We start from the raw sequence: 27,423 nt of genomic DNA, 5'->3' as shown, positions 1-27,423 counted from the left end.
AACCGCCTGCGTCTGCACCGCCGCCGTACAGCTACAAAATGAGAACCTGCACAACCTAAATCTCACCATTTAAGTCATTGGATAAATCATTTTAACAGCAGAGTCAAACCGGTGCTCTGCACTGGGTGAGCGATGGTGGAGTTATTGTAATAGTGACAAAAACAAGAAAGAAAGATCTTTCATAGCGGTGACGGCGGTTTGCGCTGCGTCCTCTGATGGTCCACATTATGAGTTTATTTTTAGCCATCAACTAGATTGCGTTAGCCCTCAGGTGGTTGCAGTGTTCTCAAGAAATTCCAATGTCCGCAACTGTTTTGAGAACTCCCCAGTGAAATAACATCGAGTAAACCAATTAATCCAGCTGTCAGAGGTTCAAGGAGTTTTCAGTCCCGCTGCACACTGGCGCTCAATGCGTTTCACTCCTCTGGGGCAGGAAACACCTCAGCTCTGCCTCAGGCGCCTGCCGTGTGACGTAAAATAAAATGACATCCTGTGCGTCACATGCGCCCTGTCTGATGTGGGAGGGGCCTGCACAGAGGACAGGTCACTTCCACACCAGCTGAGGTCAGTATGATGAATGAACAGAACCCATTCAGAACCAGTCAGAACAACCTGACAACTTTCTTAAAGACATAAATCATCAACTGTCTACATGTAACAGCTGTGTGTCTCAGCAAATCAGACTTAGAAATGCATCACAATTTTGAGCTGGTAATGCAGACTGCTAATTAGCAGGGGTGGTGGCCAAGTGGTTAATGCGCTTGGTTTCAGTTCAGAAGGTTCCAGGTTCAAATCCCACCCCTGCCACATTTCTCCATGTAATGTGGAGTTGCGTCAGGAAGGGCATCTGGCGTAAAACCTGTGCCAATTCAACATGCAGATCCACCTTGGATTTGCTGTGGCGACCCCGAGTGCAAACAAGAGAGCAGCCGAAGGGACTTACTAATGCAGACTGCTAATTGAAAGCTAATTAAATTTACTGAAGTTTTCCAATTACAGATCCTATATTCTGAAAACAATCTATATTGGCATATAGGAAATTTGTATTTGTACCTCTCACACCTGATTTCAGAACTTAAATAATTGGGAATAATTAGTATTTGACTGGAAGGACCCTGAAGAGCACCAGGGGCATTGAACAGGTTTCTCCATGTACAACTTGAGTTGTGTCAAGAAAGGCATCTGCAGTAAAACTTGCCAAATTCCAATGCAGAGCTCCAGCAACTCCGAGCAACCTGGGACTGCCAATAAACAACCAAAACAAAAAAACAAACCTGTTTCAGAATTAAGCCATTTTAATATGTGCTTTCCCGCTTTATTACTTCCACCAATTGACAGAGGATAATATACAAATAATGAATGTTTAAGAGTTCAATGGTACGAATATTTCATGAGGTGAAAGCTGGAATGTTCCATTCAACGAGGTGAAAATCCATAACCAGAGCCCAGGCGATGAGGCAGAATATATCCAAAAATGTATTTATTTCCTCAACATCAAGATAAAATATCAAACATTTTTGATACACATTTATTTTTTATTACTTATCAAATCAAATCACTTGACTTCATATTAGTGCTTAATTAAGTCCCCCAAGGATGTAATAAAATCATCTGCGTTTATTTATTTGTCTGTCTGTCTGTTAGCAGGATTACGTCAAAACTACTACACAGATTTAGACGAAACTTTCACCACAGATAGATATTAGGCCATGGAAGAACCCACTAAATTTTGGAGGTGATCTGAATCCGGTTTCTGGAATCTGGATCAAGTTTCACTTTATATAGGCTTTGAAGGATTACTGTTAGCAAGATTACATCAAATCTACTGCATGGATTTTGAGAAAACTTTCACCACAAATACATATTAGGCCATGGAAGACTCTGTTCAATTTTGGAGGTGATCTGGATCCAAATCTGGATTCTTGATCAAGATTTCACTTTATATACACTTTGAAAGATTATGTCAAAACTACTTCATGGATTCTCACCATATTTGCACCACATATAAATATTAAAGCAGGAAATTCTCTACTGACTTTTGGAGGTGCTCCAGGTCTGGATTCTGGATCTAGATTTCCCTTTATATATGCTTTGAAAGGTTACTTCAAAACTACTTCACAGATTCTCACCAAATGTACACCACAGATAGATATTAGGGTGTGGAAGACTTTACTAAGTTTTGGAGGTGATCCAGATCCAGATTAGCGGATGTCAGAAATCTCTGATTGCTCTTGTTGTAAATAAATACGAGGTCTATTAGAAAAGTATCAGACCTTGTTATTTTTTTCAAAAACCATATGGATTTGAATCACGTGTGATTACATCAGACATGCTTGAACCCTCGTGGGCATGCGAGAGTTTTTTCACGCCTGTCGGTTACGTCATTCGCCTGTGGGCAGTCTTTGAGTGAGGAGTCGCCCACCCTCTCATCGATTTTTTCATTGTTTAGGAATGGCTCAGAGACTGCTGCTTTGTTTGATCAAAATTTTTTCAAAACTGTAAGGCACAACTGAGTGGACACCATTCGATAAATTCAGCTGGTTTTCGGTAAAAATTTTAACGGCTGATGAGAGATTTTGGTCTGGTAGTGTTGCCGTAAGGACGGCCCACGGCGCCTGACGGCGATCTGCGCTTCGAGGCGGCAGCGTCTCGCCGTTTCAAGTTGAAAACTTCCACATTTCAGGCTCTGTTGACCCAGTAAGTCGTCAGAGAACAGAGAACTTTCAGAAGAAGTCGGCATGAGGAGTTTATTCGGACATTCCATTGTTAACGGACATGTTGTAATCAAAGAACGTGCGGGCAGAGTCGCATGTCGAGCCGGACCCAACCGCGGGGGGTCGCGACAGGAAAAACACCTCCGTTGGAAACCTTAACGGACAAGTTGGAACATGCCCAGCTGTTAAACAATTTCTCAGTTACTCACTTGTTGAAAGCCATCAAAAGCCGCCTGAATTTTACAAACGGTTTTCAACACGGAGGTGTTTTTCCTGTCGCGGCGCACACAGATTCACCGAGTCGTCACAGAAACGACCCGGCGAATTTGCGCGCACGTCTTTCATTACAAAATGTCCTTAAACAGTGGAATGTCCGCATAAAGTCCTCATGCCGGCCTCTCTCTGTTCTCTCACGATGTCCTGGGTCAACAGAGCCTTAAATTAGGATGATTTCAGCTTGAAACAGGCCGACGACGGCGCCTGGAAGCGCTGCAGGATGTCCCACTCTGTGGGAAGTCCTTACACCGACAGAAACACCCCATAATCTCTCATCAGCCGTTAAACCTTTCACCGAAAACCATCTTAATTTCTCGAATAGTGTCCACTCGGATATTCCTCACAGGTCCAGAAAAAATTTTGATAAAGCAACGCGCGCCGTCTCGAGCAGCGTGTGAAACAAAGGAATTCAGCCGAGAGGGCGGGACCACATCTCACTCAAGGCCTGCCCACAGGGAAATGACATCACCGACACGCGTGAAAAAACTCACGCATGCGCACGAGGGTTCAAGCATGACTGGTGTAATCGCATGTCAATCAAATCTATATAGTTTTTTTTTCTTTATAAAACTGCCGGTTAGTTTTATAAGATACCTCATATAGCCTATGTACAAGGACTGGCCCTAAACACTGACCTTGGCTTGTGACCTTGACATGTCACAAATTTTTTCTCTCAATAAAATTAATGTTTTCTTGGCAGACCCTTAATCATTCTGTCATATTTGGTCCAAACTAAATCAAAACATTTTAAGACATTGTTATAATAGCATAGTGGAGCTCACAGTGCATATCTCAGTGCAGCCCGTCTGCTCTGTGTACAGCTGAGCCCATCGGATCTCAGACACTAAGTAGAGCAGGTCCTGGTTAGTACTAGGATGTAAGATTCTTAGGAAGATCAGGGACTGTCTGTGTGTTTCTGTGGGTAAGACTGGAGTTGCGTCAGGAAGGGCATCCAGCTTGACACTTGTGCCAAGTCCCACTGTGGGTCTGAACTGGATCTGCTGTGGTGAGCCTGAACAAAATGTACTGTAATAACAAATAACAGTGCATAACTCAAACAAGGCCCAAAAACTGTTAATCTGTAAATAACTGAGCCCAAACCCAGACGGGAGACCCTGTTTCTCTAATATGCAGATAATATGGAAATTAAGAGAGTTTTTTTAATGATTAAGAACTGACCACATCAACATATAATCATCTCTCCTCCAATCGCAGGCCTACCGCTCAAGCAAAGGGAAATTCTCAGGCAGATGATATGGGCGATATGGTGCCTCGCAAAGGGCACCAACTTAGAGGGGGAGGCACAAAAGCGACTTTCACTTGCGTGAACCGGTTTTTGATGGTTCCTTGGCACGTCATGTCAATCCATATCACCTCACAGTGTGGTGAGTGGGCGTTATCTATTTGTGCAGGCACCTCTGCTGACTGACGAGGTGTCTCACACACACGCAGGACATCCACTGAGAAAGTTCACAGGAACCGCCCTGACTAAAAGGAGAGACCACCACGATGTGCCCCTGCCATCAAGGAGCCAGGCGGTGATGGGGTGGAAGATCCTAATTCTAATACTACGCGTGCACAAGATGAGAACAGATTACACTAATACAAAGTCCATTAGTGCAGCACAGCCCGTGTGCACGTGTTCCTGCATCGCAAAGAGGTGCACATAATCTTTTGACCTTTTAATTGGCTGAAGTAGTTATTGTCCAAGGTGGAGTCAGGTACCTGAGCCCACGGTTTTAGCAGGGGGCCTGCAGGGACCACAGCCCACCTGGGTTTTAGAATTTAGAAACGGTGAATGAGAACCACACGGGTGCTAATGTGGCTGAGCTGTTAAAAAAGCAATTATTATGGATCATTATAAATACCAAAAAGTACCAAGTAGTCACACAGCGGGGGGAAAAGAAATCCTGTATAGAAATGAGGTGCATCAAGATGCAGTGGTAAATGTTTTATAATCAAATCGCAGCCCTCTGAAGTACCACTGAATTGAACTGTGTGATGCCTAGAGATTCCCACCTCTATATTTTGTATGTAATGAGAGGGACTAACAAATATTAGATCTAAATATTCAAACATTAGATATGAAACAGAGAATAAGAAGTTACAGTTTGTGCAAAATAGTGTTTTTGTTTAGTTTTGTTTCAGGTGCTGGTGGTGGTAATGAAAACAAATGTCTATGGGTGTGATGGGGGGGGGGGGGGGGCTTCATCCAGGGCATACAAGCTAGAACCGCCTCTGTTGTCATTTCTGATGTGCTTGGAGACTTTCTCCTGACAGACAAAAAAAAAAATAATTAAAAAAATACACAAACTAACAATAATAAATCACCTTAAAGAGGTACTGCTTTTCTAAATTAGTGACAAACTGACCCCAGTGTTGTCTTTGTGTTACAGCAGTAATTACCAAAAAAAAAAAAAAAAAAATCAGACTCACTCACACTCTTCATCTTCACCTTCACGTCATGACCAGTGGTGGGCACAGCTAACCAAAAAGTTAGCTTTGATAACCGCTAATCCGCTAACTAAAAAGTTAACTTTCATAATGCTAAACCGATAAACCACAAAAAAAAAGAGAGCAGAGGTTACAGCTAACGGCTAGCCACTAACTTATAGTACTGACTCAGGACACTGTCAGCTACAAATAAGCCAGTTTCGAGTTTACGCACTTGAAACTGTAAAATCAAAGACGATCACAAACCCAAAACAAACAACAAGCCAGCGCTTCTGTCTTTATGCACCCAGCCCGCTGCTGTAAGGAAGTGCCATTTACTTTCCACATGCAACAACACAGATGTGTAGCAGGAGACATGAAAAGCAAGGCACTTTTCACTCAAGGTTTCATTTATGAAAAAAAACTAATTCCGGACAGTTTATCGACATTAACAGCAACATTTTTACAAGGTGAAAATATCGCACATGTCCTTTAATGTAATGTAATTCTGAAGGTTTGAGTGTTAACAGACACACGCACCAAAAGTGTCATGATCTCACTTTTTGTATTATGCTTTGTTCTGCTTAGTTCTGCTTAGTTTAGTTTGATTTGGCTTTGTGTGTGTGATTTCTCTTGTTGGGTTTTTCCTGCTTGGGCTTTGTCTTTCCCTATCTCTCTTGTCTGTCTCTTGTGGTGGATGGTGTACACTGTCTGGGCCACACCCTGTTCTGGAGCTTTCCACACACCTGTTTCTCTTCTGCAGCACATCATCCGGGTGTATTTACGCTTCACTGGTTGCACTAGATCTCTGCCACATCGTTGTGCCTTGTGCTTTCGCTTCCAGCTGTGTATTCCGTGTTTTCTAGTCCTGCTTCCACGCTGTGTTTTGACCACCTGCCTGTTTATCTGACCATGCCAACGCCTGATGATTCTGATTTGTTTGCTGTTTTTTTTACTGCCTTTTTGTCTGATTCATTCAATAAATGATCTTAAGCTGTGTTGCTGAGTCCAGCATTTGTGTCCAGACGTCTCTGTCCACCAAATATGATAAAAAGGCATTATGGGAAATAAGTCTCTTCTGAATCGCTGAATCACACTTGTGTGTTGGTTCAGTGTAACAAATAGCGACCAACAATCACACGTTAGTTGCTATTCACACTCCCATCCAGTAGATGGCAGTGTTCTATGCATTTTAACAAGGGGGAAATGATTGGGAAAGACTAGGCTGGGAGTGATTGAGAGATATGTCTGTGATATTGCATGTGGAAAGTAAATTATACTTTTCCCTCTCTCTCTCAATCTGCCCGCCTCTTCTGCTGAGGGAGGCGGTCTGGCTGTTGCAAAACACACAACAGACAGGAACTAACATCTGATTTTAGAATTTACAAATGTTTTTGACTGTTAAGCTTTACTCATTATGCCCACAAAAAAATGTTCACGGACTGAAAGTTAGTGGAACTAAATTTAGCGGAAGCTAATTGCTCCGCTGATGGTTTTCAAAGTTAGCTGAAAAGCTAATGTTGTTGTTGTTGTCCATTCGGTCGTTCCCGTTTTTTTTTGTTTTTTTTTCCGGGGTCGCCACCGCCAGATCCGCATTGGTATTTGGCACAAGCTTTACGCCGGATGTCCTTCCTGACACAACTTCAGCGTTACCTGGAGAAACACACACAGCCACTGGTGTTCCAAAGAGGTCTCCCATCCAAGTACTAATCAGATCCTGCACTGCTTAGCTTCTGAGGTCTGATGGGATCAGGCTGACACAGAGCAGACCGGCTGCTTAGCTGAAAAGCTAATCCCCTAACAAAAAAGTTAGCTTTGCTAATTAGTGGATTAGCAGAACTGTGCCCACCACTGGTCATGACAAAGCACTGAATAAATATGTGATACATCACCTTCACATGCTCACCACAATGTTATTGTCCTGTCATAAACTGCACATCGGGAGCAAGATAACAACGGAGGGATCTTGCTCAGTGGTACTTTAGAGATGTAATAGGGTAAGCACTTTCTTTTACTTTCCCCAGCATTGAACCTATGACTGGTTGGTCCTGACACGGCTTCTCTAATCTTTAAGGTCCGACATCTGCTTGATATGAAATTTTTCAGTGACTCTTTAACAGCTGATCTGTTCTCAACACAAAACCAACCAAAGAAAAAAAATGACTGGAAATGATCAGGCTTCAAGACATTGGATAGGTCCAATGGACTGAGGACATTCTGATGTCTTTGTGAGTGTGTCCACTCTGACCTGTAGTTAAAGATGCTGCCAGACTGAAACGTTTATTCCATATTTAATTTCGATTAAACTCTCTCCTTCTGTCTAAATCTACTTCCTCTATCCCTCCCTTCATCTCTCCCTCGTGTTTGGAGGTGGCGATGTTAGATACGGCTTCAGTGATGATGTCACAAGGGCATCAGCGGGAGAACCAGTCCTCTGGCTAAACTCCAATCTGATACCAATGATGGAAAAAGGCTCTTTAAGAAAAATAACAAAAGGCACAAAGGCTCTGCTATGCCCACAGAGGTAATATACCACCCTCCCAATTCATTTGATTTTGTTGTTTGAGATCCAAATATGAATATGAATGTCAGATTTTATTTCCTGGAATTCATATCAAGATGTGACAGATAGCAAACCAATTGTTTTTGGGGTTTTTTTTGGTCAGCAAAAATACTCTAACCAATCAGTATTGAAGGAAACTGCACTTAATATTTGCTTCCAAATCTCTTACTTGCAATAACTGCATCAAACTCAGTAACATTTGTTGGTTTCTTCTTTTCTTCTGCTTGCCCAGGTTTTTACAGCTGCCTTTTCCAGGGTTTTCTCTTCAGTTTAATTAATTTATTCTGTTTGTACCATCACGTGTTACATCATCACTAAAGATCAGTGATCCAATTGCAAAAGCAGCCAAAGCAGCTGAAAGGTGCAGTCCCTTTTTTAACCATTTGTCACAAAAAGGATTTTCATCACCAATGTAATACTTTTGATCCTTATGATTCAAATAAAGGGATCACAGTGTTATATTGGCTATATGATCAAAATTAGCCTTGTCTGGAAACCATTTTACATTTTGATCCACGTGGGTTAAAATACAGGTACAAGATGTCATGGAGCCAATACTAAAATATGAAATGGACGAAATAGAGCAAAATGGGGACTGATAATCATGAAATGGGGGTAAAATGTAACAAAATGGAGAAGAGTGAACCTGACTGAATCCAAATAAGTACTTTTATTTAATTGTTTGGCTGTTGTGTTTTTTGTGAGATGCGCTCAGTATATGTAGTAGGGGCAGGTGCGCCATCTGGCGTTCAAGAGATGAAACTTCAGTCAATGAGTCAGTCTGTTCCATTTCATTACGTTTTACCCACATCTCGTTATCATCAGTCCCCATTTCACCCCACTTCGCTAAAAAAATTTAATAAAAGTACTTAATTGAATCATACTTGGGACTTCGGCAAGGGCGGTCACATCTCCTCCTCTCTCCTCTCCTCTGTGTTTTTCTATCTCTGCTCCAACCTTCAAAAGTCCCAGCTTCACCAGACTGTGAATTCTTCAAGCTATATTTGGAATAACCATGGAATTGATCACCTGGTCTCTCAACGCTATTGACATGCAGCTCCATCGCAACGCGCGGAACTCCGCTCCTCTTTCCATGACAAAAACTCCTGTAACAGTGGAATGTGCCGTTCATTTCTAAACTGGACGCTGTCTTGATCCGGTATGTCGTCTGACTAGCACAGGAAGTGCGGAAGACATGGACATCAGCAGTTTTTCGGCACATTGAGACAGACGTGCGGAGGAGTTCCGCACGTTGCAGTGGAGCCGCATGACGCAAAGCAACGCCATGATGAAGCCTCACAGGACATGTTCTGGCATGTCTAGGCTCATCCACAATTTCTCGGATAGTCACACGACTAAAACTCACCGACAGCCGTCTGAAAGCCATTTCAAAGCTGTCCTGTGAGACCAACACGGAGGTGGTTTTGTGCCGCGCCATGAATGGCATGGTGGCGCATCCGTCCGCTTTTCTTTCCATGAAAAAAACTCCTGTAACAGTGGAATGTGCCGAAAAAGTGCTGATATCCATGCCTTCTGCCTTTTTGTGAAAGTCAGACGACGTCCCAGATCAACAAAGCCTTCACGGTGGAAATGATCTGGTTGTTTCAGCGGGGTTTGAGCCTGTCGATCGGCGCTCGGAGCGCGGCGCGCTCTCAGCAGCTGTGGGCAGTCTTTAAACCGTCTGGTTCATTCCTTAATCTGTGTAATCCCCCTAAAATTGTCCCTGAAAGCCATATGAATTTTCCGAACGGTGTCCACCTGGAGGTCTCTCACAGTTTCTGGAAAAAAATTGATGCAGCAAAGCTCCAAATCGTTCAGACATTTATTCGCAATAAAAAAATGACAACGAGAAGGTGGACCACTGCTCACACAAAGTCTGCTCACAGGCGAATGACACAACCGAGACGCGTGAAAAAACACACGCATGCGCACGAAGGTTCAAGCTTGGCTGATGCAATCACACGTGATTCAAATCCATATGGTTTTTGAAAAAAATAAAAAGGTCTGATACTTTTCTAACAGACCTCGTATGTGTGTACTTGAAACATGCCAGTCTTATGTGCAAAACCATGTCAGAATAGTATCTTTGTTTCTGCAAGTTTGTATTTTTATCAGCATTAACTTGTTTACAACACCTGTTTCTTGTTTGTCACATTCGGAATTTTCTGGGACTGCATTTGCCCAGATTTGAAACCAAAAATAGTTGCCTCTAGGGACTAGTGTCTACACATAAGTATCTATGGACCATATGCTAATTCACTAAATTCTGAAAGTTAGAAAAGGAAATCAGAAAGCTATCTGGGACCTCAGAAAGCCCATCTGCAATTATTGCTTGATCTCCAAAATCAGTCTATGCAAGTGAAATTATGGTCAGTATGAGTGTTGTCATTAGTGCCACTTTGAAAATTAAATTTATGATAAGTAATTTATCCTAAACTTATGATCTGTTGTTTTTTCAAACTTATGCAAAAACAAATCTTGAGAAAAAAATACAGTATGCGATAGTTAATAATTATTAAGAGCCTGTTCTTTCATATTTATGAATACATTTTACCACATTGCAGTTGGTTTTTTTTTTAATGAAAACTCAACCTATCATTCTTTTTGAGTTCTACACATGTGATACCTTATTTACACCCGGATGTTAATAAAATCAATGCTGGCTATTCTCAGAATAAAGTACTTATATCCACAGTTTCAAATTGCATAAGTCAAATGATGTCCACTTTATGGTCTTCTCAAAACATTGAAATCACTGTTCTGGATGCTCAGAATGCATCTGAGCTCATCAAGAAACCGTTGGCTTCTGGGGGCCTAAACCAGCCCCCAGACCCCTGGCCTACAGGCTTCGGCCCTGCGGGCCTCGCACTTTGTCCCCCCCAATTTCTAGTTCTAAATTGCGCCCTTGAAGCTATCAGTTAAAAGCTTTTGTTAAGTCTGATGTCAAACATTTTAGTGCTTAACTGTTAAACAGCTCTATTCTCTATGAACAGAAGAGAGCTGGTTTCAGGAGAAATCACTCCATCCTCTGCAGTAAGAGATGAACTAGTTACAAGACAATTGCTCTTGACACCAAACTGACTCACTGGCAATATTACCCAAGTCATCCATAGGCATACAGTTTTAACTTATGGTTAAGATTTTAACCAAACTAATTTTGGACATGTTATTTAAATCAACATCACTTCTGAAGTTTTATACAGTGAAAATATCAGCTTTATGTTTTAGTTTTAAATTATTGCACTAATTTTGAAGATTTTAGTGTGGACATGCTATGTCCAGGTGCATTATGGGTAATCTCAGTACAGTCACGACAGGAGAAATGCATTTGAGATGCTCTGATCAGGCTCCACACGGATCTCCACATTAGCACTAAACTCTTTGTATATTGTGTCTAAAATTCTCGTGAATATATTCTTTGGGTTTATAGATGTTGTTATTGTGTTTGCTTTTAAATGCCAGAATGTTTTAAATGCTCAGGTTGCTTCTCCATTATTTTCCTGTTTGCTGTACAGTCTGGACTGCCATCTACTGGCCAGTAGTGTTCATGGCAGTATTCGCCCTAAATATTGAGATATCCCATAAATTATAATCCTTTGCACACCTGAGAGGTGTTGCAGCCTCTTGCTGCAGCTAAAGAAATAAAAATGTACATTTTGGTTGTATAATTAATGTTCATTTACAATTGTCGTTGTAGATTCTGTTTAAACTGCAGCAACTCTCTGGTGCAAAAAAAAAAAAAAAAAAAAAAAAAACTGGTACACAAAGGATTATGGGTAAGGGTCTAAGCATCTGGGTCCTAGTCGATGGCAGTGTCCTATGCATTTTGACCACGGTTATATCAGATGGTTGTAATCACAACTTGATTTTTGGCTTTTGCAAATGGCTTTTTTTATACCAACACACGCGTCACGTCACATTAACGTGTTGGTTTTTACATAGAATGAATGAGTCAACCAATCAGTGTTAGCAGAGGCTCATTTACCCATAATCCCTTTGGCATCTGTCTGTGTTTGTTACAAAACTATTAGTGCATTATTTAAAATTAAAAGATGTGTTATATTTTAACTTTGTACAAATGACAGAATTGACATTAATGGAGTTATTCTATCTGGATTAATTTGTTAATTCAAAACCATAAGTCAAAAATGCTTTATTGTCCAAGACCTCTGCCTCACGGTGGCACTGCTGTAACCTGTTAAGGAATAATGGTTGGTGTGTTGAGTTAAGCGGAGTTGAGCTTAGCTCCTCTGAAGTGCTTCACTGCTGCAAAATACGAGGTCTGTTAGAAAAGTTTCCGACCTTTTTATTTTTTCAAAAACCATATGGATTTGAATCACGTGTGATTGCATCAGCCAAGCTTGACCCTTCTTGCACATGCGTGAGTTTTTTCACACCTGTCAGTTGCGTCATTCGCCTGTGGGCAGGCTTTGAGTGAGCACTGGTCCACCTCCCTCGTCGGATTTTCATTGTCAGGGAAATGGCTGAGCAATTGCCGCTTTGCTCCATGAAAATTTTTTCATAAACTGTTTGAGACAGCCAGGTAGAAACCATTCGGAAAATTCAGATTGCTTTCGGTGAAGATTCTATTGGCGTCACACAGATTAAGGAGAATTATAACCGGATTAAAGACGGCCCACAGTGGCAGAGAGTGCGCCACGCTTCAAGCGGCCATCGACAGGCTGAAACGACCAGATAATTTCCAAAGTGAAGGCTGTGTTGATCCGGGACGTCGTGTGACTACCAGAGAAATCGCAGAAAATGTGGACATCAGCACTTTTGCGGCACATTCCACTGTTACAGGAGATTTTGTAATGAAAGACGTGTGGAGGAATTCGTGCGTCGGGATGGAGCCGCTCATGGCGCACAACAAAAAACGCCTCCGTGTTGGAAGTCTCACAGGACATGTTGTGGCATGCCCAGCTGTTACACAATTTTTCGGATACTCACTCGACTGAAAAGCCACCAAAAACCGTCTGAATCTTCCGAATGGTTTCCAACACGGAGGTGTTTTTTGTTGTGCGCCATGAGCGGCTCCGTCCCGATGCGTGAATTCCTCCGCACGGCTTTCATTACAAAATCTCCTGTAACAGTGGAATGTGCTGCAAAAGTGCTGATGTCCACATTTTCTGCGATTTCTCTAGTAGTCACACGATGTCCCAGATCAACACAGCCTTCACTTTGGAAATGATTTGGTCGTTTCAGCCTGTCGATGGTCGTTCGAAGCACGGCGCGCTCTCAGCCGCTGTGGGCCGTCTTTAATCCGGTTGTAATCCTCCTTAATCTGTGTGACGCCGATAGAATCTTCACTGAAAGCCATCTGAATTTTCCGAATGGTTTCCATCTGGCTGTCTCACACAGTTTCTGAAAAATTTTCATGGAGCAAAGCAGCAGTCGCTCAGCCATTTCCCTGACAATGAAAATCCGATGAGGGAGGTGGACCAGTGCTCACTCAAAGCCTGCCCACAGGCAAATGACGCAACCGACAGACATGAAAAAACTCACGCATGCGCACGAAGGTTCAAGCTTGGCTGATGCAAGCGCACATGATTCAAATCCATATAGTTTTTGAAAAAATAAAAAGGTCGGCTACTTTTCTAACAAACCTGGTATGTAGTAAACAGGAGCTTCAAGCAATGGGCAGGGTGCACAAAAACAGAAGTGCTGACTCATTGTTTAGGTCTGTGGTCGCCTTTGATGCTACCAGAAGTGATCGTGGTGTTAAAACTCAAAATCAGCTTGTTAGTAGTTTACTGAAAGTTATTAGTTATCTGTAGCTTCCGATATATTTTTGGGTGGTTTATCGGTTTAGCTTTATAGAAGATAACTTTTCAGTTAGCTGATTAGCTGTTATTGAAGCTAACTTTTTGTTTAGCTGTGCCCACCACTGTTGATTGGTCACCCAGAGGATAACATTACTGGATTACTACATTGCTTGTTTGGGAAAAATCGTTGCTTTGTGGGGGACCCTTAACCCTCTGGAGTTGAATGACGCACCCTTGCGTAAAAGTCACATGACCTAATTAAGTGGATGTAACACTCAATCTGCTTCACTCTGAGGCTCCCTTTAAATGTGCATTGACCATGGAGACTTCAGTTTTTTAAATTTTATTAATAGGCCTAGTATAACTTGATTTATTGTCTTATGAGTATTTTTTACGCCATGCGTTTTCATGAATATTATTGTATGTCTTTGTAGTGTATATTATTGTCATTTTTCGCTGCGCGTTTATGCACACGCGCAGCCAAAAGGATCATTTCCTTCTCTACTGCAGCAGTGACAGCGGTGGGAAGAAATATGACTCCTTCTTCCTCATTGGTTGGCTGGCTCATGAATTTGCAACCAATCAGAAGTCACAAACCCCACATGTGTTCACTAACCCCACATGTGTTTGATCACAGCCCACCCTCCCCACATGGGTCTGATTTTGTGGTAGCTTTCTCTTTATTACTGGTGGAACGCGTGTGTGGTTAGTGTTTTGTTGTTGTTTGATGGGGGGGGGGTTGTAAAAATGGGGCATTTTATGAATGTGGAGCAAGCGTTTGAGTTATTTTTTGAACTGGAGGAAGACGGAGCATGCAGCGCGTGGTCAGAGTCTGAAACAGACAGTGAGGATTCTGGTGCTGAAAGAGATGATCCCTCTTTTGTTCTGGGGGAGCAACCAAAGCAGGTGGATCCACCAACATGCACACAGAGATCTGAACAGAGGATCAGAGTGCGGGCTTCTATTTCCAGATCCAGATCTCCGCTCAAACGCGCAGCAGAGACGCCCCAGCGCTGACTGCTGGAACACAGAGGAGGATGCAGACACCACTCCAGCAGTAAGCAGATTTCAGCCTCAGAGAACACCAGGAGTCCAGGTTGATACACTTTCTATCTAAAACACTCTGAAGCCATGCACCTCTCTTTGAAAACAAACATGGCAACATACCATTTTTTTTTTTACTTTTTCATTTGTTTTCTTCTTCTGATCATGTACAGTGAGGAAAATAAGTACTTGAACACCCTGCAATTTTGTCTTTTTTCTTCTTTTTATGTCTTTTTTCACTGAAATCTAATGGATTTCTGTTTTTCTGTGGAAAGTTTTTAAAATAAAATGAAATCACAATATAAATACAGAAAATATGATCAATAAAGTTGATATTGCACAAAAACACAAAAACAGCTGCCGACAACTTGTAACTAATAAGATAACTAGTAATCTAACTTGGTTATTCTTAAGACTGAGTAATTGGGAAAGTAACTTATCACCAAGTAACTAATAGTTACTTTTCTGAGTACCCAATCTTAAAAATAACCAAGTTAGATTACTAGTTACTTTATTAGTTACATTCAGCAGCTGCTGATAATTAGTACGCAGCCACTAATGATGTAACTGTACAAAGTAACTTATAAGGTAACTTTTCAAAATAACTGTGGCAACACTGAAGATAAGACTGTAAAGTGTCTTACTCATATTGTGATATCAGACCTAAATGTGTTGAGTACATAGCAAGAACAAATTAACTGGGCTTGTTGTTCCAGTACTTTTTAAGAGGACTGTCATCATGGTGCAGATTACTGCACTCTGTTTGCATCAGCTATCTTTAAATCTGAGACACCAACACAACTTTATCAATAATGGCACCAGCATTGTGTACATACATAATAATCAAGTACAATGTACCTTAGTGTAAACTCCCCATGACAGTTCTGTCTCTGTCACCATGACGACAATCCCAAACATCCCAAAGATGAGTGCGTAGTCGCTGAGCCGTTTCCGCTTCTCAAATAGCGCCCTCCGGTGTCCAAGCTTGTAGCCAATGTCCCTGTTCTTCTTCTGGGGTGCCCTGCCCCCTCCACGCGCACCGCCTTCTCTGACCAGGCTCTCATTGGATGCCTTGCTGGGGTCTTCGCCGCCGTTGCCCTTGGATACAACCACCTCCAAGCCAGAGCTGTGCAGTGTCTGCAAGGGCTGCGTCTCCGAGTCGAGATCTGCAAGATTTCGGCGCGATGAGGACGCCAGGCTACCCACTAGTGGTCTCACCACTCCACCATTGTACTTGCAGGTGTTCATGGCTATCTGAGGGAGGCGGCCGCTGCTCTCGGAGAGGGAGGGCTTGGATCCAGCATGGCTCAGCTTCTTCTGTGTAGTGGCCTGTGCAAAGAAGACAGGGTGATAAACAAAACCATATCACACCCGAAAGGTGTCAGTCGGTTGAAAAGACACTCAGGTTTGGACTTAAAATGAAGCACAAATGTGGGAGTTACAGATGAAGAGGAGACAGAGCGGGAGGGATAGTGCAAAACAAATTCAGACAGAAAAATCTCACAGACTTACAGCTCATGCAAAACCATGTCAGAGGCTATTTGTGCTGTTCCGTGTATACACACACACACACATACACACACACACACACACACACACATATATATATAGAAGGTTTTTATTGATGGCCTGGCACTGAGAGCTGCGTTGGGACTTTTCGTTTTGAGCATTTAAAGCCTGTGCTCGACTGATAGTGAAGCTGCTGTAACAGCATGATAAATGTGATTTTACAGTTAAACAATGCGAGAGAAAAAAGTCCATTTTTGATCTTTCATTTCACAGGATGTTTGATGTTTGTCAGCTTTCTCTGAAGAAAGTAGCATCAAAATCGAATGGCTCCAAAACATCTAAATTATGAATCAGCCTTGATGTATAAATAAAGCCATATAACCAATACAGGACCTGACAAAGGGCAGAAAATTTAATCTCTGCGCTGCACAAATTTAGATATGAAAGATTAATGGTGAGCAGAACCCTGTTCCCTGTCAGAGAGAACAGTGTGGGCCTCCTCAAGTCAGGTCAAAGATACCACATCCACAGACTTTAAGGCAAAACTAAGAAAAACCAGGTTCTAAACACAAATGGCAACATATGCTGCAAACCTGGTGAGTGTGGAAAAGGTTAACCGAATGCAAGACCCACTCAGAGTAAGGGCGTGGTCTTCATACCATAATTTTACAATACAGGAAATATCAATATTTGGCAAATTATTCATCTCTGACCTCCCTGTACGTACCCCTGTCAAAGTTTTGGATGTTGATCATGTGTTTTGTGGGATTTTGTCTGTTTATGTCTGCTTAGGTTTTGTCTCACTGCTTTCTCTTGTCTGTCACTTGGGTGCTTGGTGGTGGGTGGTTCCTCTTTCTGTTTGCCACGCCCTGTTCTGGATCTTTCCTGCACACCTGTTCCTCATTATCTGCTCATCACACCCTGTAGTCAAGCCTCTCGTTTCTCTCACTTCCCCGCCAGATGGTTGCATTTTATGCCATTGCTTCATCACTCTTCTTCTTGTGTTTTTTTTTTTCGACCTGTTACCTTGCTGTGTTTTTGGACTGCCTGCCTGTTTTTTGGACCACACCTTAGCCTAATGTTTCTGCTACTGTTGCTGTTTTTGGACTGCTTTTCAGTGTACTGAACTGGGGAAAAATGGGGAACAGCAATTTGTTGCTGCAGTATTAAAATCATATATATTCTTTATGTTATGAAGCAGCTGTGAGTGATATATAGAGAGAGACGGGGGGAGGGGGGGGTTCAACTTTAACTCAAAATATCACATTGAACATTTAGGACTTACACCCACTTTACAGACATGTTTATACACACTGGCTCCACTTGCAGAGGCCATATGTAATTGGACAAACTAAATATAAGGATTATTGTTGACAGAAATCATCACATCATCACCACTTTTCTTTAAAGAGAGAATAAACATTTCCAAGTATGGTAATTACTGTATATATTTTTAGTTTTGTTTTATGTTGTTCTCATTTCAGTATACGAGGTCTGTGATATAAAAAGCGGTCCTTTTTATTTTTTTTCAAAAAATAAATGGATTTGATTCATATGTTTTTACGTCAGACAAGCTTGAACCCTCGTGCGCATGCGTGAGTTTTGTCATGCCTGTCGGTGACGTCATTCGCCTGTGGGCAGGCTTTGAGTGAGGTGTGGACTCCCCCTCCCGTCGGAATCTCTTTGTCTGAGACGCTGCAGGGAGACGGCGCGTGTTGCTTTATCAAATTTTTTCAGGACCGGTGAGGGATATCCGTGTGGACACTATTTGAGAAATTCAGCTGGTTTTCGGTGTAAAGTTTAACGGCTGATGAGAGATTGTGGAGTTTCTTTCGCTTTAAGCACAGCCCACAAAGCGGATCGGCGCGCCTCGGTTGGAGGTGGCGTCCGTCTGGCTGTTTCGAGCTGAAAACATCCTAATTTAAAGCTCTGTTCACCCAGGACGTCGTCAGAGAACAGAGAAGCTTCAGAAGAAGCCGGCATCAGGAGTTTACCTGGACATTCCACTGGTAAAGGAGATTTTGTAATGAAAGAAAGTGCGGACGAATTTGCCGAGTCGGATCCGTGACGACGTGGCAAATCCGTCTGCGCCGCGACATGAAAAACACCTCCGTGTTGAAAACCATTTGTAAAATTCAGGCGGCTTTTGATGGCTTTCAACAAGTGAGTATCTGAGAAATTGTTTAACAGCTGGGCATGTTCCAACTTGTCCGTTAAGGTTTCCAATGGAGGTGTTTTTCCTGTGGCGACCCCCCGCGGTCGGGTCCGGCCCGACATGCGAATCTGCCCGCACGTTCTTTCATTACAAAATCTCCTTTAACAGTGGAATGTCTGGATAAACTCCTGATCCCGAATTCTTCTGAAAGTTCTGTTATCTCACGACGTCTTGGGTCCACAGAGCCTGAAATTAGGAAGTTTTCAGCTTGAAACAGCGAGACGACGTCGCCTTGGAGAGCAGATCGCCGTCAGGCACCGTGGGCCGTCCTTACGGCGACAGTAAAACTCCAAAATCTCTCATCAGCCGTTAAAAGCTGAATTTATTGCCTTACAGGTTTTGAAAAAAAATTTTATCAAACAAAGTAGCAGTCTCTGAGCCATTCCTAAACAATGAAAAAATCGACGAGAGGGTGGGCCACTCCTCACTCAAAGACTGCCCACAGGCAAATGACGTAACCGACAGGCGTGAAAAAACTCTCGCATGCCCACGAGGGTTCAAGCATGTCTGATGTAATCACACGTGATTCAAATCCATATGGTTTTTGAAAAAATAATAAGGTCTGTTACTTTTCTCACAGACCTCATACTGTTATTCATTATTTTAATTGTAAAATCACTGTGAAATGTATAAACTCCACCAGAAAGTACTATATAAAAAGTTTATTATTATTATTGTTGTTAATATGTAAATGTCACGGACATGAATGAGTGAAGGTCTTCAGCATCTCACCATGTCATTTAGGTCCTTCAAACTTTTTTTCAGTAAATGCTTCTGGAGAGCATTAGCATGGCTAAAAATCTTCAGCTTATGGGGGGGCTTTGCCCCCCAGGTCCCCCAACTACGATCCTCTTAACCCCCTGCCGCTTTAAGCATTTTCTTTATTTGCTTTCTCCCATCCCTGGAAAAAGAGTCCTCCTCACCATCTCATTTAGGTCTGTCACACTGTATTTTCAGTAAATATGCTGGGAGCATAATCATGGCAAAAATCTTCTGCAGCCCCCCAGCTCCCCCAACTATGGCCCTCTTAACCCCCTGCCACTTTAAGCATTTGCTTTACTTGCATTCTCACATCCCTGGAAAAAGAGTCTTCACCATCTCGTTTAGGTCCGTCACTCTTTATTTTCAGTAAATATGTTGCCCTCACTGCATTGGTGCTGTTTGCATTTAATGTTGTGTATGTCTGCTGTCCTTGGCAGAGGATGGGAGAAAACGTTGTACGCATGTGTGCAGAGGCTGCAGAGCAGTCACCCTGCAGCATCTATCTGCCTGTCGATCCTGCCCTTCAGAGACTTGTGCAGATTATCATAATGGGTTGTGAAAACTTCACATGGAACAGTGCATTTTCTGAAACAAGCCGGGCTGCATGATAGTGTGGCTGGCCCTCTTCATTAGCCTTGACAAAGCATGCCTAATGTCTTTAAATGTGCTGGTGGGAATAAGGAAGGGTGACCTTAATGGAAATTTACTAACTGCAGTGCTGTGATGCTGTCATTGTGGTGCCCATATTGTGGCTCCATGAGAACAGGACTAAAGGTTAAGGATTAGTACAGTCTGTAGTGTTTCTAATCCCCTTTTCTGTATTAAATTGCTTTTTAATCGGTGCCATTAGAACTGCGTTATACTTTGCAGATGGAGCACAAAGTGAACTTTAACTGTGAATGACAGGAAATACTGGAGAAATAGATGGCAACAATAGATGGCAGTGAAACAGAGGGCAACAAAAAGAGAGCAATATTACTCTTTCAGTGACCATAACAAGCACAAAAAGAATGACAGACATGTGACAGTTGCCACATTATTGGGTATAGAATTTCTCTATCCACTAATGGGGTCACCTTCAAGCAGCAGGAGTGATTCCAAGTTACAGAGGACAAAGCTTCTTACTCAGGGTGAAAAATTTCAAATTGATTTTGCTCAAATATTATACAGAAAATATTGAATGGTCAAGAAATATTTGCACAGACCCATTTTGATGTTATTCATTCTATTTTAAAATGATGACAAGTGTTTGTCATATTATTTGTCAGTGCCAGATGTTTTTTGTTGGGATGTTGTGGGGGGCTGCGTCCGTCCCTTCCCCCCCACACCCCCTTTCTGCCTGGATTTGCCCCTGATTTGCTGTGTGAGCATTAAGAATAGATAACGTGTATTTATGTAGAAAGCACGACCAGATTGACAGGTAAGAAATTTTGATCAACATTTTTTACATAATGTCGTCCTCAGAAAGAGACTTTAACTGTATTTCGGTTGGAAAGAGAGCATAAGTATTTGTTGTTAATGCCTTGTGGGTCTTCAGCTGTTTTTAGAGCCCCTTCACACATAGTGCGAATTTGTCGCTTTGCACATAAAGTGCACATGAAGCAGGAATCATGTGTAAAACGTGTAAAATTGTAGCTGCCTCATGCACCTGTTGCTACAACTATTTGCGCACACCAGCGGCTGAAGGACAGAGTGTGCACTGTGCGAGCCCATCGAACCCTCTCGTGGCAGGTTTCGGCCAAATTCCAGCTGACACACACAAACACCTAACACCACTCGCATGGCACTTAGAAAATGCGTGGCCATTCGCACTATCATCACAAAAACAGTCTGCAGACAATCACTGTCAAGCTGTGGCTTTGCAAACAGACACAGTGACACGTTGGTGTTTGCACTGAACTGACAGGTCTGGCCGCCGACAGGAGCAGCTGTGGGGAGCTGTGGATCTGAACGTCACGGCTGGGGACGTCCAGAATGTCATGGCTGGGGACGGCTGTCCTGCGGCACACCATCCACAAGATACGCGTCGGGCAGGACATGCGCGCGGGCCCGGCTGCACACGCTGACAGCAGATGTGGACATAAGAGCGCACTGTTTCCCATTCATGTCATTTCATGACTGTACGTCTGTGACCATGGGTCATCTACAGAGGAACAGATGGATCATATTTGTATTGTCCACTTGATAAGAAGGATTCAATATAATGTGGTGTTTTATATGATGTGTGGTTTAATTATTTTTTTTGTACGTCCATGTCCGTCTTGATATCAGGCAGTTCCCCACACCTTTCCCAGGACAGCGATGGTAGCTCAGTGATAAAGTTTCAGACTGGCAATCAGAGCTTTTTGAAAGTGCGGGTTTGATTCCCGTGGGTGGCATGTAATTTTTTTTTATTATCAGTGAAAAGCTGCTGTGTTTCCATGTGCACGGAACTGTCGCAGCATGTATTTTTTATTTTTTATTTATTTTTTCTTCACAGCAGCTGCACGATGTGTAACCACATCGTGCGCAGTGTTCCTGCGTGCATAAATTGTCGTACTGGGATTGTGCACACCTGCCTGTCGGCGCGACGTTTGCATGGTTCGCTCATACAGGCTGTTATGATATGAGTCACCCTGAGTTATACATACTTACACTATGTGTGAAGGAGCCCTTAACGAGGACACTCACAGAGCAGCACAGAATTTTAAATAAATATCTTTGTAAAGCTCAGTGCCGGTGTGCTGCCGTCACCGCGCTTTGAGAGATGACAACTGCTTTTTCAACTTGGAGCTTAAAGTGAAGGGTGAAGTGGGCAGTTCAGCTGAGCCCCGATCTCCCCCTGCCCACGGGCCAGTTTTAATGCTGCGATTGACTGGTCGATCATGATTCATACTCTATAAAAATACAAAAATAATAGTAATGCACAGTGACTTGAAGAAGTAATTTTAATCTGATTACTAATTTAGAAAAATTAACTCGTTAGATTACTCGTTACTGAAATAAGTGGTCAGATTAGAATAACGCATTACTAAGTAACGCGTTACCAGCATCACTGATAAAGACAAAACAAAACCAGCAAAGTCATTGGTTCAGTATCTGACTGTTTCTGTGCTGTACTGCAGCATGCTTAAAGCTTTTAGGACGTCACATCATTATGCTCACTTAAATCTCTGTGATACAAATTAACCATATAAATATGCCATAATTTAATCATCTGACGTCAACATTTTGAGGTAATTAGTTGGCTCAAACCGTTTGATTTGAACTAACCTGTCATGCTTTACTGTGCACTGTCCAGTCCAGTCTTACAAATGATCTCAAGCTCTGATTAGCCAGCTGAAATATATTCTCCAAAAAAAAAAGAAACAGCCATAATGTCCTTTTGGCAGTGCCCCCAGGCAGAGGGCCTCTCAACAAAAGCAGTAATTGCAGGACCATCAAATTTATTCATTTATATAGCTCACGACAAGGTCACCTCAAGGCAAACACCATAAAAGAATAAAAAGAATAAAAAACACATAATAACATATTAATGATAAAACAGGGAAAACAAATGTGTCTTAAGTCTTGATTTAAAAGTCTCCACAGAATCTGACTGCCTTATGTGCACAGGGAGATCATTCCACAGAGCAGGGGCACGATAAGAGAAACCTCTGTGACCCGCAGACTTTTTATTCACCCTAGGAACATAGAGAAATGCTGCATCCTGCGAACGCAGAGTCCGAGCCGGTACATTGGGCTTAACCCTCTGGGGCCAACACCGTCGTATACGACGGCTAAGACCAAGCTTTACTAAATTATAAATAACTTTTTAATGATATGATATAGAAACGTACTTTTTTTTTTGCTGAAAAGTTAACTCCGCAGACTTTCGAGCCAGCCATCGGCCATCTTTGTACTCCTCATAGAAGCTGTGTGATGACGTGTACAATGTGAGTGTCCAATCGGAATTGGTTCACCGTCAGATGGTTTTCCAAAATCCAATCGTAGGGCAGATTCACCTCACGTGAAAAGCCAAAGATCGTTTTCAGGAGTGATATGTTACTAGTTGGCCCGTTTGAATAGCCCCCTGGGTGCTCCAATGAGTACATACTATTGGGTTCCAAATGCGCCCTGCACCATTATGCACAGTGATCAGTGAAAGCAGATGGATGACAATCTCACGTGCTCAAACAAAGAGTGTGTAACTATCAGGATGGCTCCACAAGTTTGCATGTGAATGTTCCTGGATAACTCTGTTGCTTTTACCATGAAGACAAAAAAACACGTAGACCATTCTGTATATATTGTTCAAAATGTGCATTTGTGTTTATTGTTTGAAGCTTTTTTGTACAGTCTTTCACACAAGACCTCAAATTACCTTTATAAAGTGTCAAAACAGTTGTTTATTATAGTTTGCTGTGTGTTTTGAATAAATGTGTGTGGAAAATTGTTTTCGCTTTACTTTTTCCTTCCTTATTTTTGATTGTAAACCCTTATTACACTTATAAAACACAACAAAAACATTTATATTATGAAAGCACAGGTTGCCCTGAAAAAAAGAGACATAAAACTTGATTGTGGGATGCAGGGAGAGTTGTTAACAGCAATAATAAAACATTTATGCCAGGCGAGTGAACTGTCCAAAAAATGCCCTCGGACCTCAGAGGGTTAACCAAGTCAGCCAGGTGGGGAGGTGCCAGCCCATGAACAATTTTATAGGCCAGTAACAGAACCTTAAAATCGAATCTCGCAGAGACAGGAAGCCAGTGAAGAGATGCCAAAATGGGTGTGATGTAATAAACTTTCTGCTTTGTGTCAAGAGTCTGGCAGCAGCATTTTGAACCAATTGGAGACCCCCAATGCTGGACTGCGGTAAACCAGAAAATAGAGCATTACAATAGTCCAGTCGAGAAGATAGAAATGCATGTATCAGAGTCTCAGCATCAGCCATAGATAGGATGGGACAAATCTTTGCTATATTTCGCAGATGGAAAAAAGCAGTCATAATATTTCTAATGTGGAGGTCAAAGGACAACGTAGGATCAAAAATTACCCCAAGGTTCCTCATTTTGTCAGTGTGATGTATGACACACAAACCTAAGATAAGCGTTAGCTGGTCAAATTATCAGAGTTTAAAAGTAGGAAGTTATGAGACATCCAGCTGTATTATTGACCATAATGTCAATCAAGGGCTGGATCAATGTGGAAAGTTAAAAACCCTGACATGTAATGTTCTGGTTAGTTGGGTTTGCTTATTTTCTCAGTTAAAGACAATTGTTTTTCCACATCATCAGGGATAATTAGGCTAATTTCTGTGCGAAATTGCAATTGTTAAGCTTGTGTTATGCTTGTCAATGCTAAGAGGGTGTGAGGTGCATGCACCACACACAATGTCATGTGTGTGACTGTGCCCCCTTTCTTTGGGCATCAGAAATAGCAAATCACAAGGTGCCTCACATTTTGCACTGTGATGTCATTGGTGGCTATGCAGCCATGGTTTCATTAGTTGTGTTGGTACAGATAAGAATGCATAAACTGAAGGAGCGGTTGGGGAGAGTCAGATGAGGAGGATCACTTGTACTGCGAGGGAACTCCGTACATGATCCGGCATACAAGTACCTTCAATGTTGAGAATCCCAGAGGCTGCAGAAGGCCAATGACAGGCCCACGTTTCACCTGGCTGTGGCAGTTGGATGCTAACCTTTGAGAGGTGGGGTTGGATCAGTTGTCTGAGTGGTTGCCATCCAGGATTCAGTACATTTTCATAGTGTGGTATATGTGGCAGTCCACCAGAGCATATTCCCAGACGAGAACCTCCAGGACCCACCTTCATATGTGTGCCACATTTTGGTGGACATCAGAGTGCAAAAGAAAATCACATTTTTGACCTTTGACCCCAATGACCCTGACCTTTGTCAATAAATAAAGAACCCTTCATGCACACAGCAAGTTTGTGGAAACCTGTCCAAGCACCTTGGAGGTGTAGTGAAACAAACACACAAACCAAAAAAATGATATTAAGATGTACAGTTACAATCAAGGTTAAGATTTTACAAAGGGATCTGAGTGTCTTGATGGCTTCCCTCACTAGTCTGCTTCTTGCACAGCTTCTCGGTTTTTGGGAACTACTAACTTCAGCAAGATTTACTATACAGAAGTTCAAGAAGTGGGCTGTTTCACAATCAGGGTACATAAGTGGATTTTAAAGATAAAGTTTGGTTTAATGACAAGGTGGAAATGACCAACAAAGTCTAGTTTGCCATACATGGATAACTACTACAGGTCCATCAGCAGCAATGGTCATTTGGTTTGATATCCACATTTGTGTACCAACAGAACTCTAATTATACCAGTTTTTACCAAAATATCTGTCATTTCCATGATGTCTTATTATAATGGGATGCGCTATTATTTATTTAGTAGGTAACCACTAAATGGACTTGTTTCCCTATCAAAGCTGACTGTACAACAGTATGACTCCCAGGATCATTGCCCAGTGGGGAAATGACTTGAAACAGGTATTCAAAAATAAAATGTCTTCTCTGTCAAAAAATTTCCTTTCCAGAAATAGAGTGAATTTCAGACTCAAGCGTCAGTGTTATGTGAGTAATAATGTTTTGTTTGAAAGAGTTAATCACTATCTGTGACACCACAAAAGGATGTGTACGTTATTCGCTCAAATGTCTTTAATAATGGAGTGTAACTCTCTGTCAAAAACTGTCCTATCCAGAAATGCTTATAATCCATCACTATTTGAGAATGCAGAAACACAGTAGCAGTTCTATACTCTGAGTACATACTTACCATTAAGAGTTTTTAGTAGATAGTATATATTTGGGTAGATTGCATAAATCTTAGTCTGTATAATTTACACAACAATCATCTTAGTCCTCTCCAGAAAGTACAGCAGATCATAGCTCATATATGCAAACATGTGACAGGTCTGAAACTTTGGGCATTTAAGTACTCTGGTCAGCAGTTAGATATGGATGAATACCTTGACTAAAGTAACCACTTTGATTTTTTGGTGCCAGTGACACATGCTTGTGTATCTGGACTGTAAAAAGGACAAACTGTCATGCAACTCAACTCAGCAACTTGAGCGAGAGAGCGTTGGGAGAGCGAGAGAGCACTGGAGAGAGTGGACTGAGTGGGAGCAGGGACAGCAAACTGAGTGCCACCGCATTGCTGTTTGCTTTGATCAGGCTCCAGCGGCAGCTCACTATCTCCAGGCCGTGACCGTGCTCGGGCAGCGCCTAGCTATCTCCAGGCCGTGACCATGCTCGGGCAGCGTTTAGCTATCTCCAGGCCGTGATCATGCCCAGGCGGCACCTAGCTATCTCCAGGCCGTGACCATGCTCGGGCGGCACCTAGCTATCTCCAGGCCGTGACCATGCCCGGGCGGCGCCTAGCTATCTCCAGGCCGTGACCATGCTCGGGCGGTGCCTAGCTATCTCCAGGCCGTGACCATGCTCGGGCGGCGCCTAGCTATCTCCAGGCCGTGACCATGCTCCGGCGGTGGCTAGCTGTCTCCAGCCCGTGATCAGGCTCCGGTGGCAGCTAGCTACCTCCAGGCCGTGACTAGGCTCTGGCGGCGGCTAGCTATCTCCAGGCCGTGACCAGGCTCCAGCAGTGGCTAGCTGTCTCCAGGCCGTGACCAGGCTCCGGTGGCGGCTAGCTGTCTCCAGGCTGTGACTAGGCTCCGGCAATGGCTAGCTAGCTCCAGGCCATGATCAAGCTCCAGCGACATCTAGCTATCATCAGGCCGTGACCAGGCTCCGACAGGGGCTAACTATCTCCAGGCCGTGATCAGGCTCCGGCAGTGGCTATCTCCCGGCTAGGACTAGGCCCCAGCAGCAGTCAACTAAGTACAACTGTTAATAATTTTCTTTACCGCTCATCATGCCAACAAAAAAAGCTGTAACTGGTGAAGATTTAGAAGAGATTAAACTGTCATTAAATTTCATGTCAGAGGAACTCAGTGGAGTGGTTAAACAGCAAGACGAACTGCTCACATTACTGAAGGAGGTTCGTGATCTTAGGAGATTAATGCAGGAAAAAATCAGACTCCTGGAAAACAGAGTTGAAGAACTGGAACAACATATTAGGATGGAGGATGTCATTGTAATGGGTTTGAACGCAAAACACCGGAGGGCTGCAGCTGTGGACAGTGGTGCC

The 27,423-nt window shown here is 42.6% G+C and overlaps 1 protein-coding gene across 2 annotated transcripts in view; it reads right to left on the bottom strand.

Moving 5' to 3' along the window:
* Positions 1-27,423, bottom strand: part of LOC117521603 (small conductance calcium-activated potassium channel protein 2-like) — a 266,087-nt gene that overhangs the window by 126,784 nt on the left and 111,880 nt on the right. For both annotated transcript variants that reach the window (XM_034182931.1, XM_034182932.1), the window contains exon 2: positions 15,654-16,124. In XM_034182931.1, coding sequence (XP_034038822.1) covers positions 15,654-16,124 — 471 coding nt within the window. The remainder of the gene's footprint in view (positions 1-15,653; positions 16,125-27,423) is intronic.

Source organism: Thalassophryne amazonica, chromosome 12 (assembly GCF_902500255.1).
Source record: "Thalassophryne amazonica chromosome 12, fThaAma1.1, whole genome shotgun sequence".
Lineage (NCBI taxonomy): Eukaryota > Metazoa > Chordata > Actinopteri > Batrachoidiformes > Batrachoididae > Thalassophryne > Thalassophryne amazonica.
The sequence above is the reverse complement of the archived record's forward strand: the minus strand, read 5'-3'. Positions and strand labels throughout refer to the sequence as shown.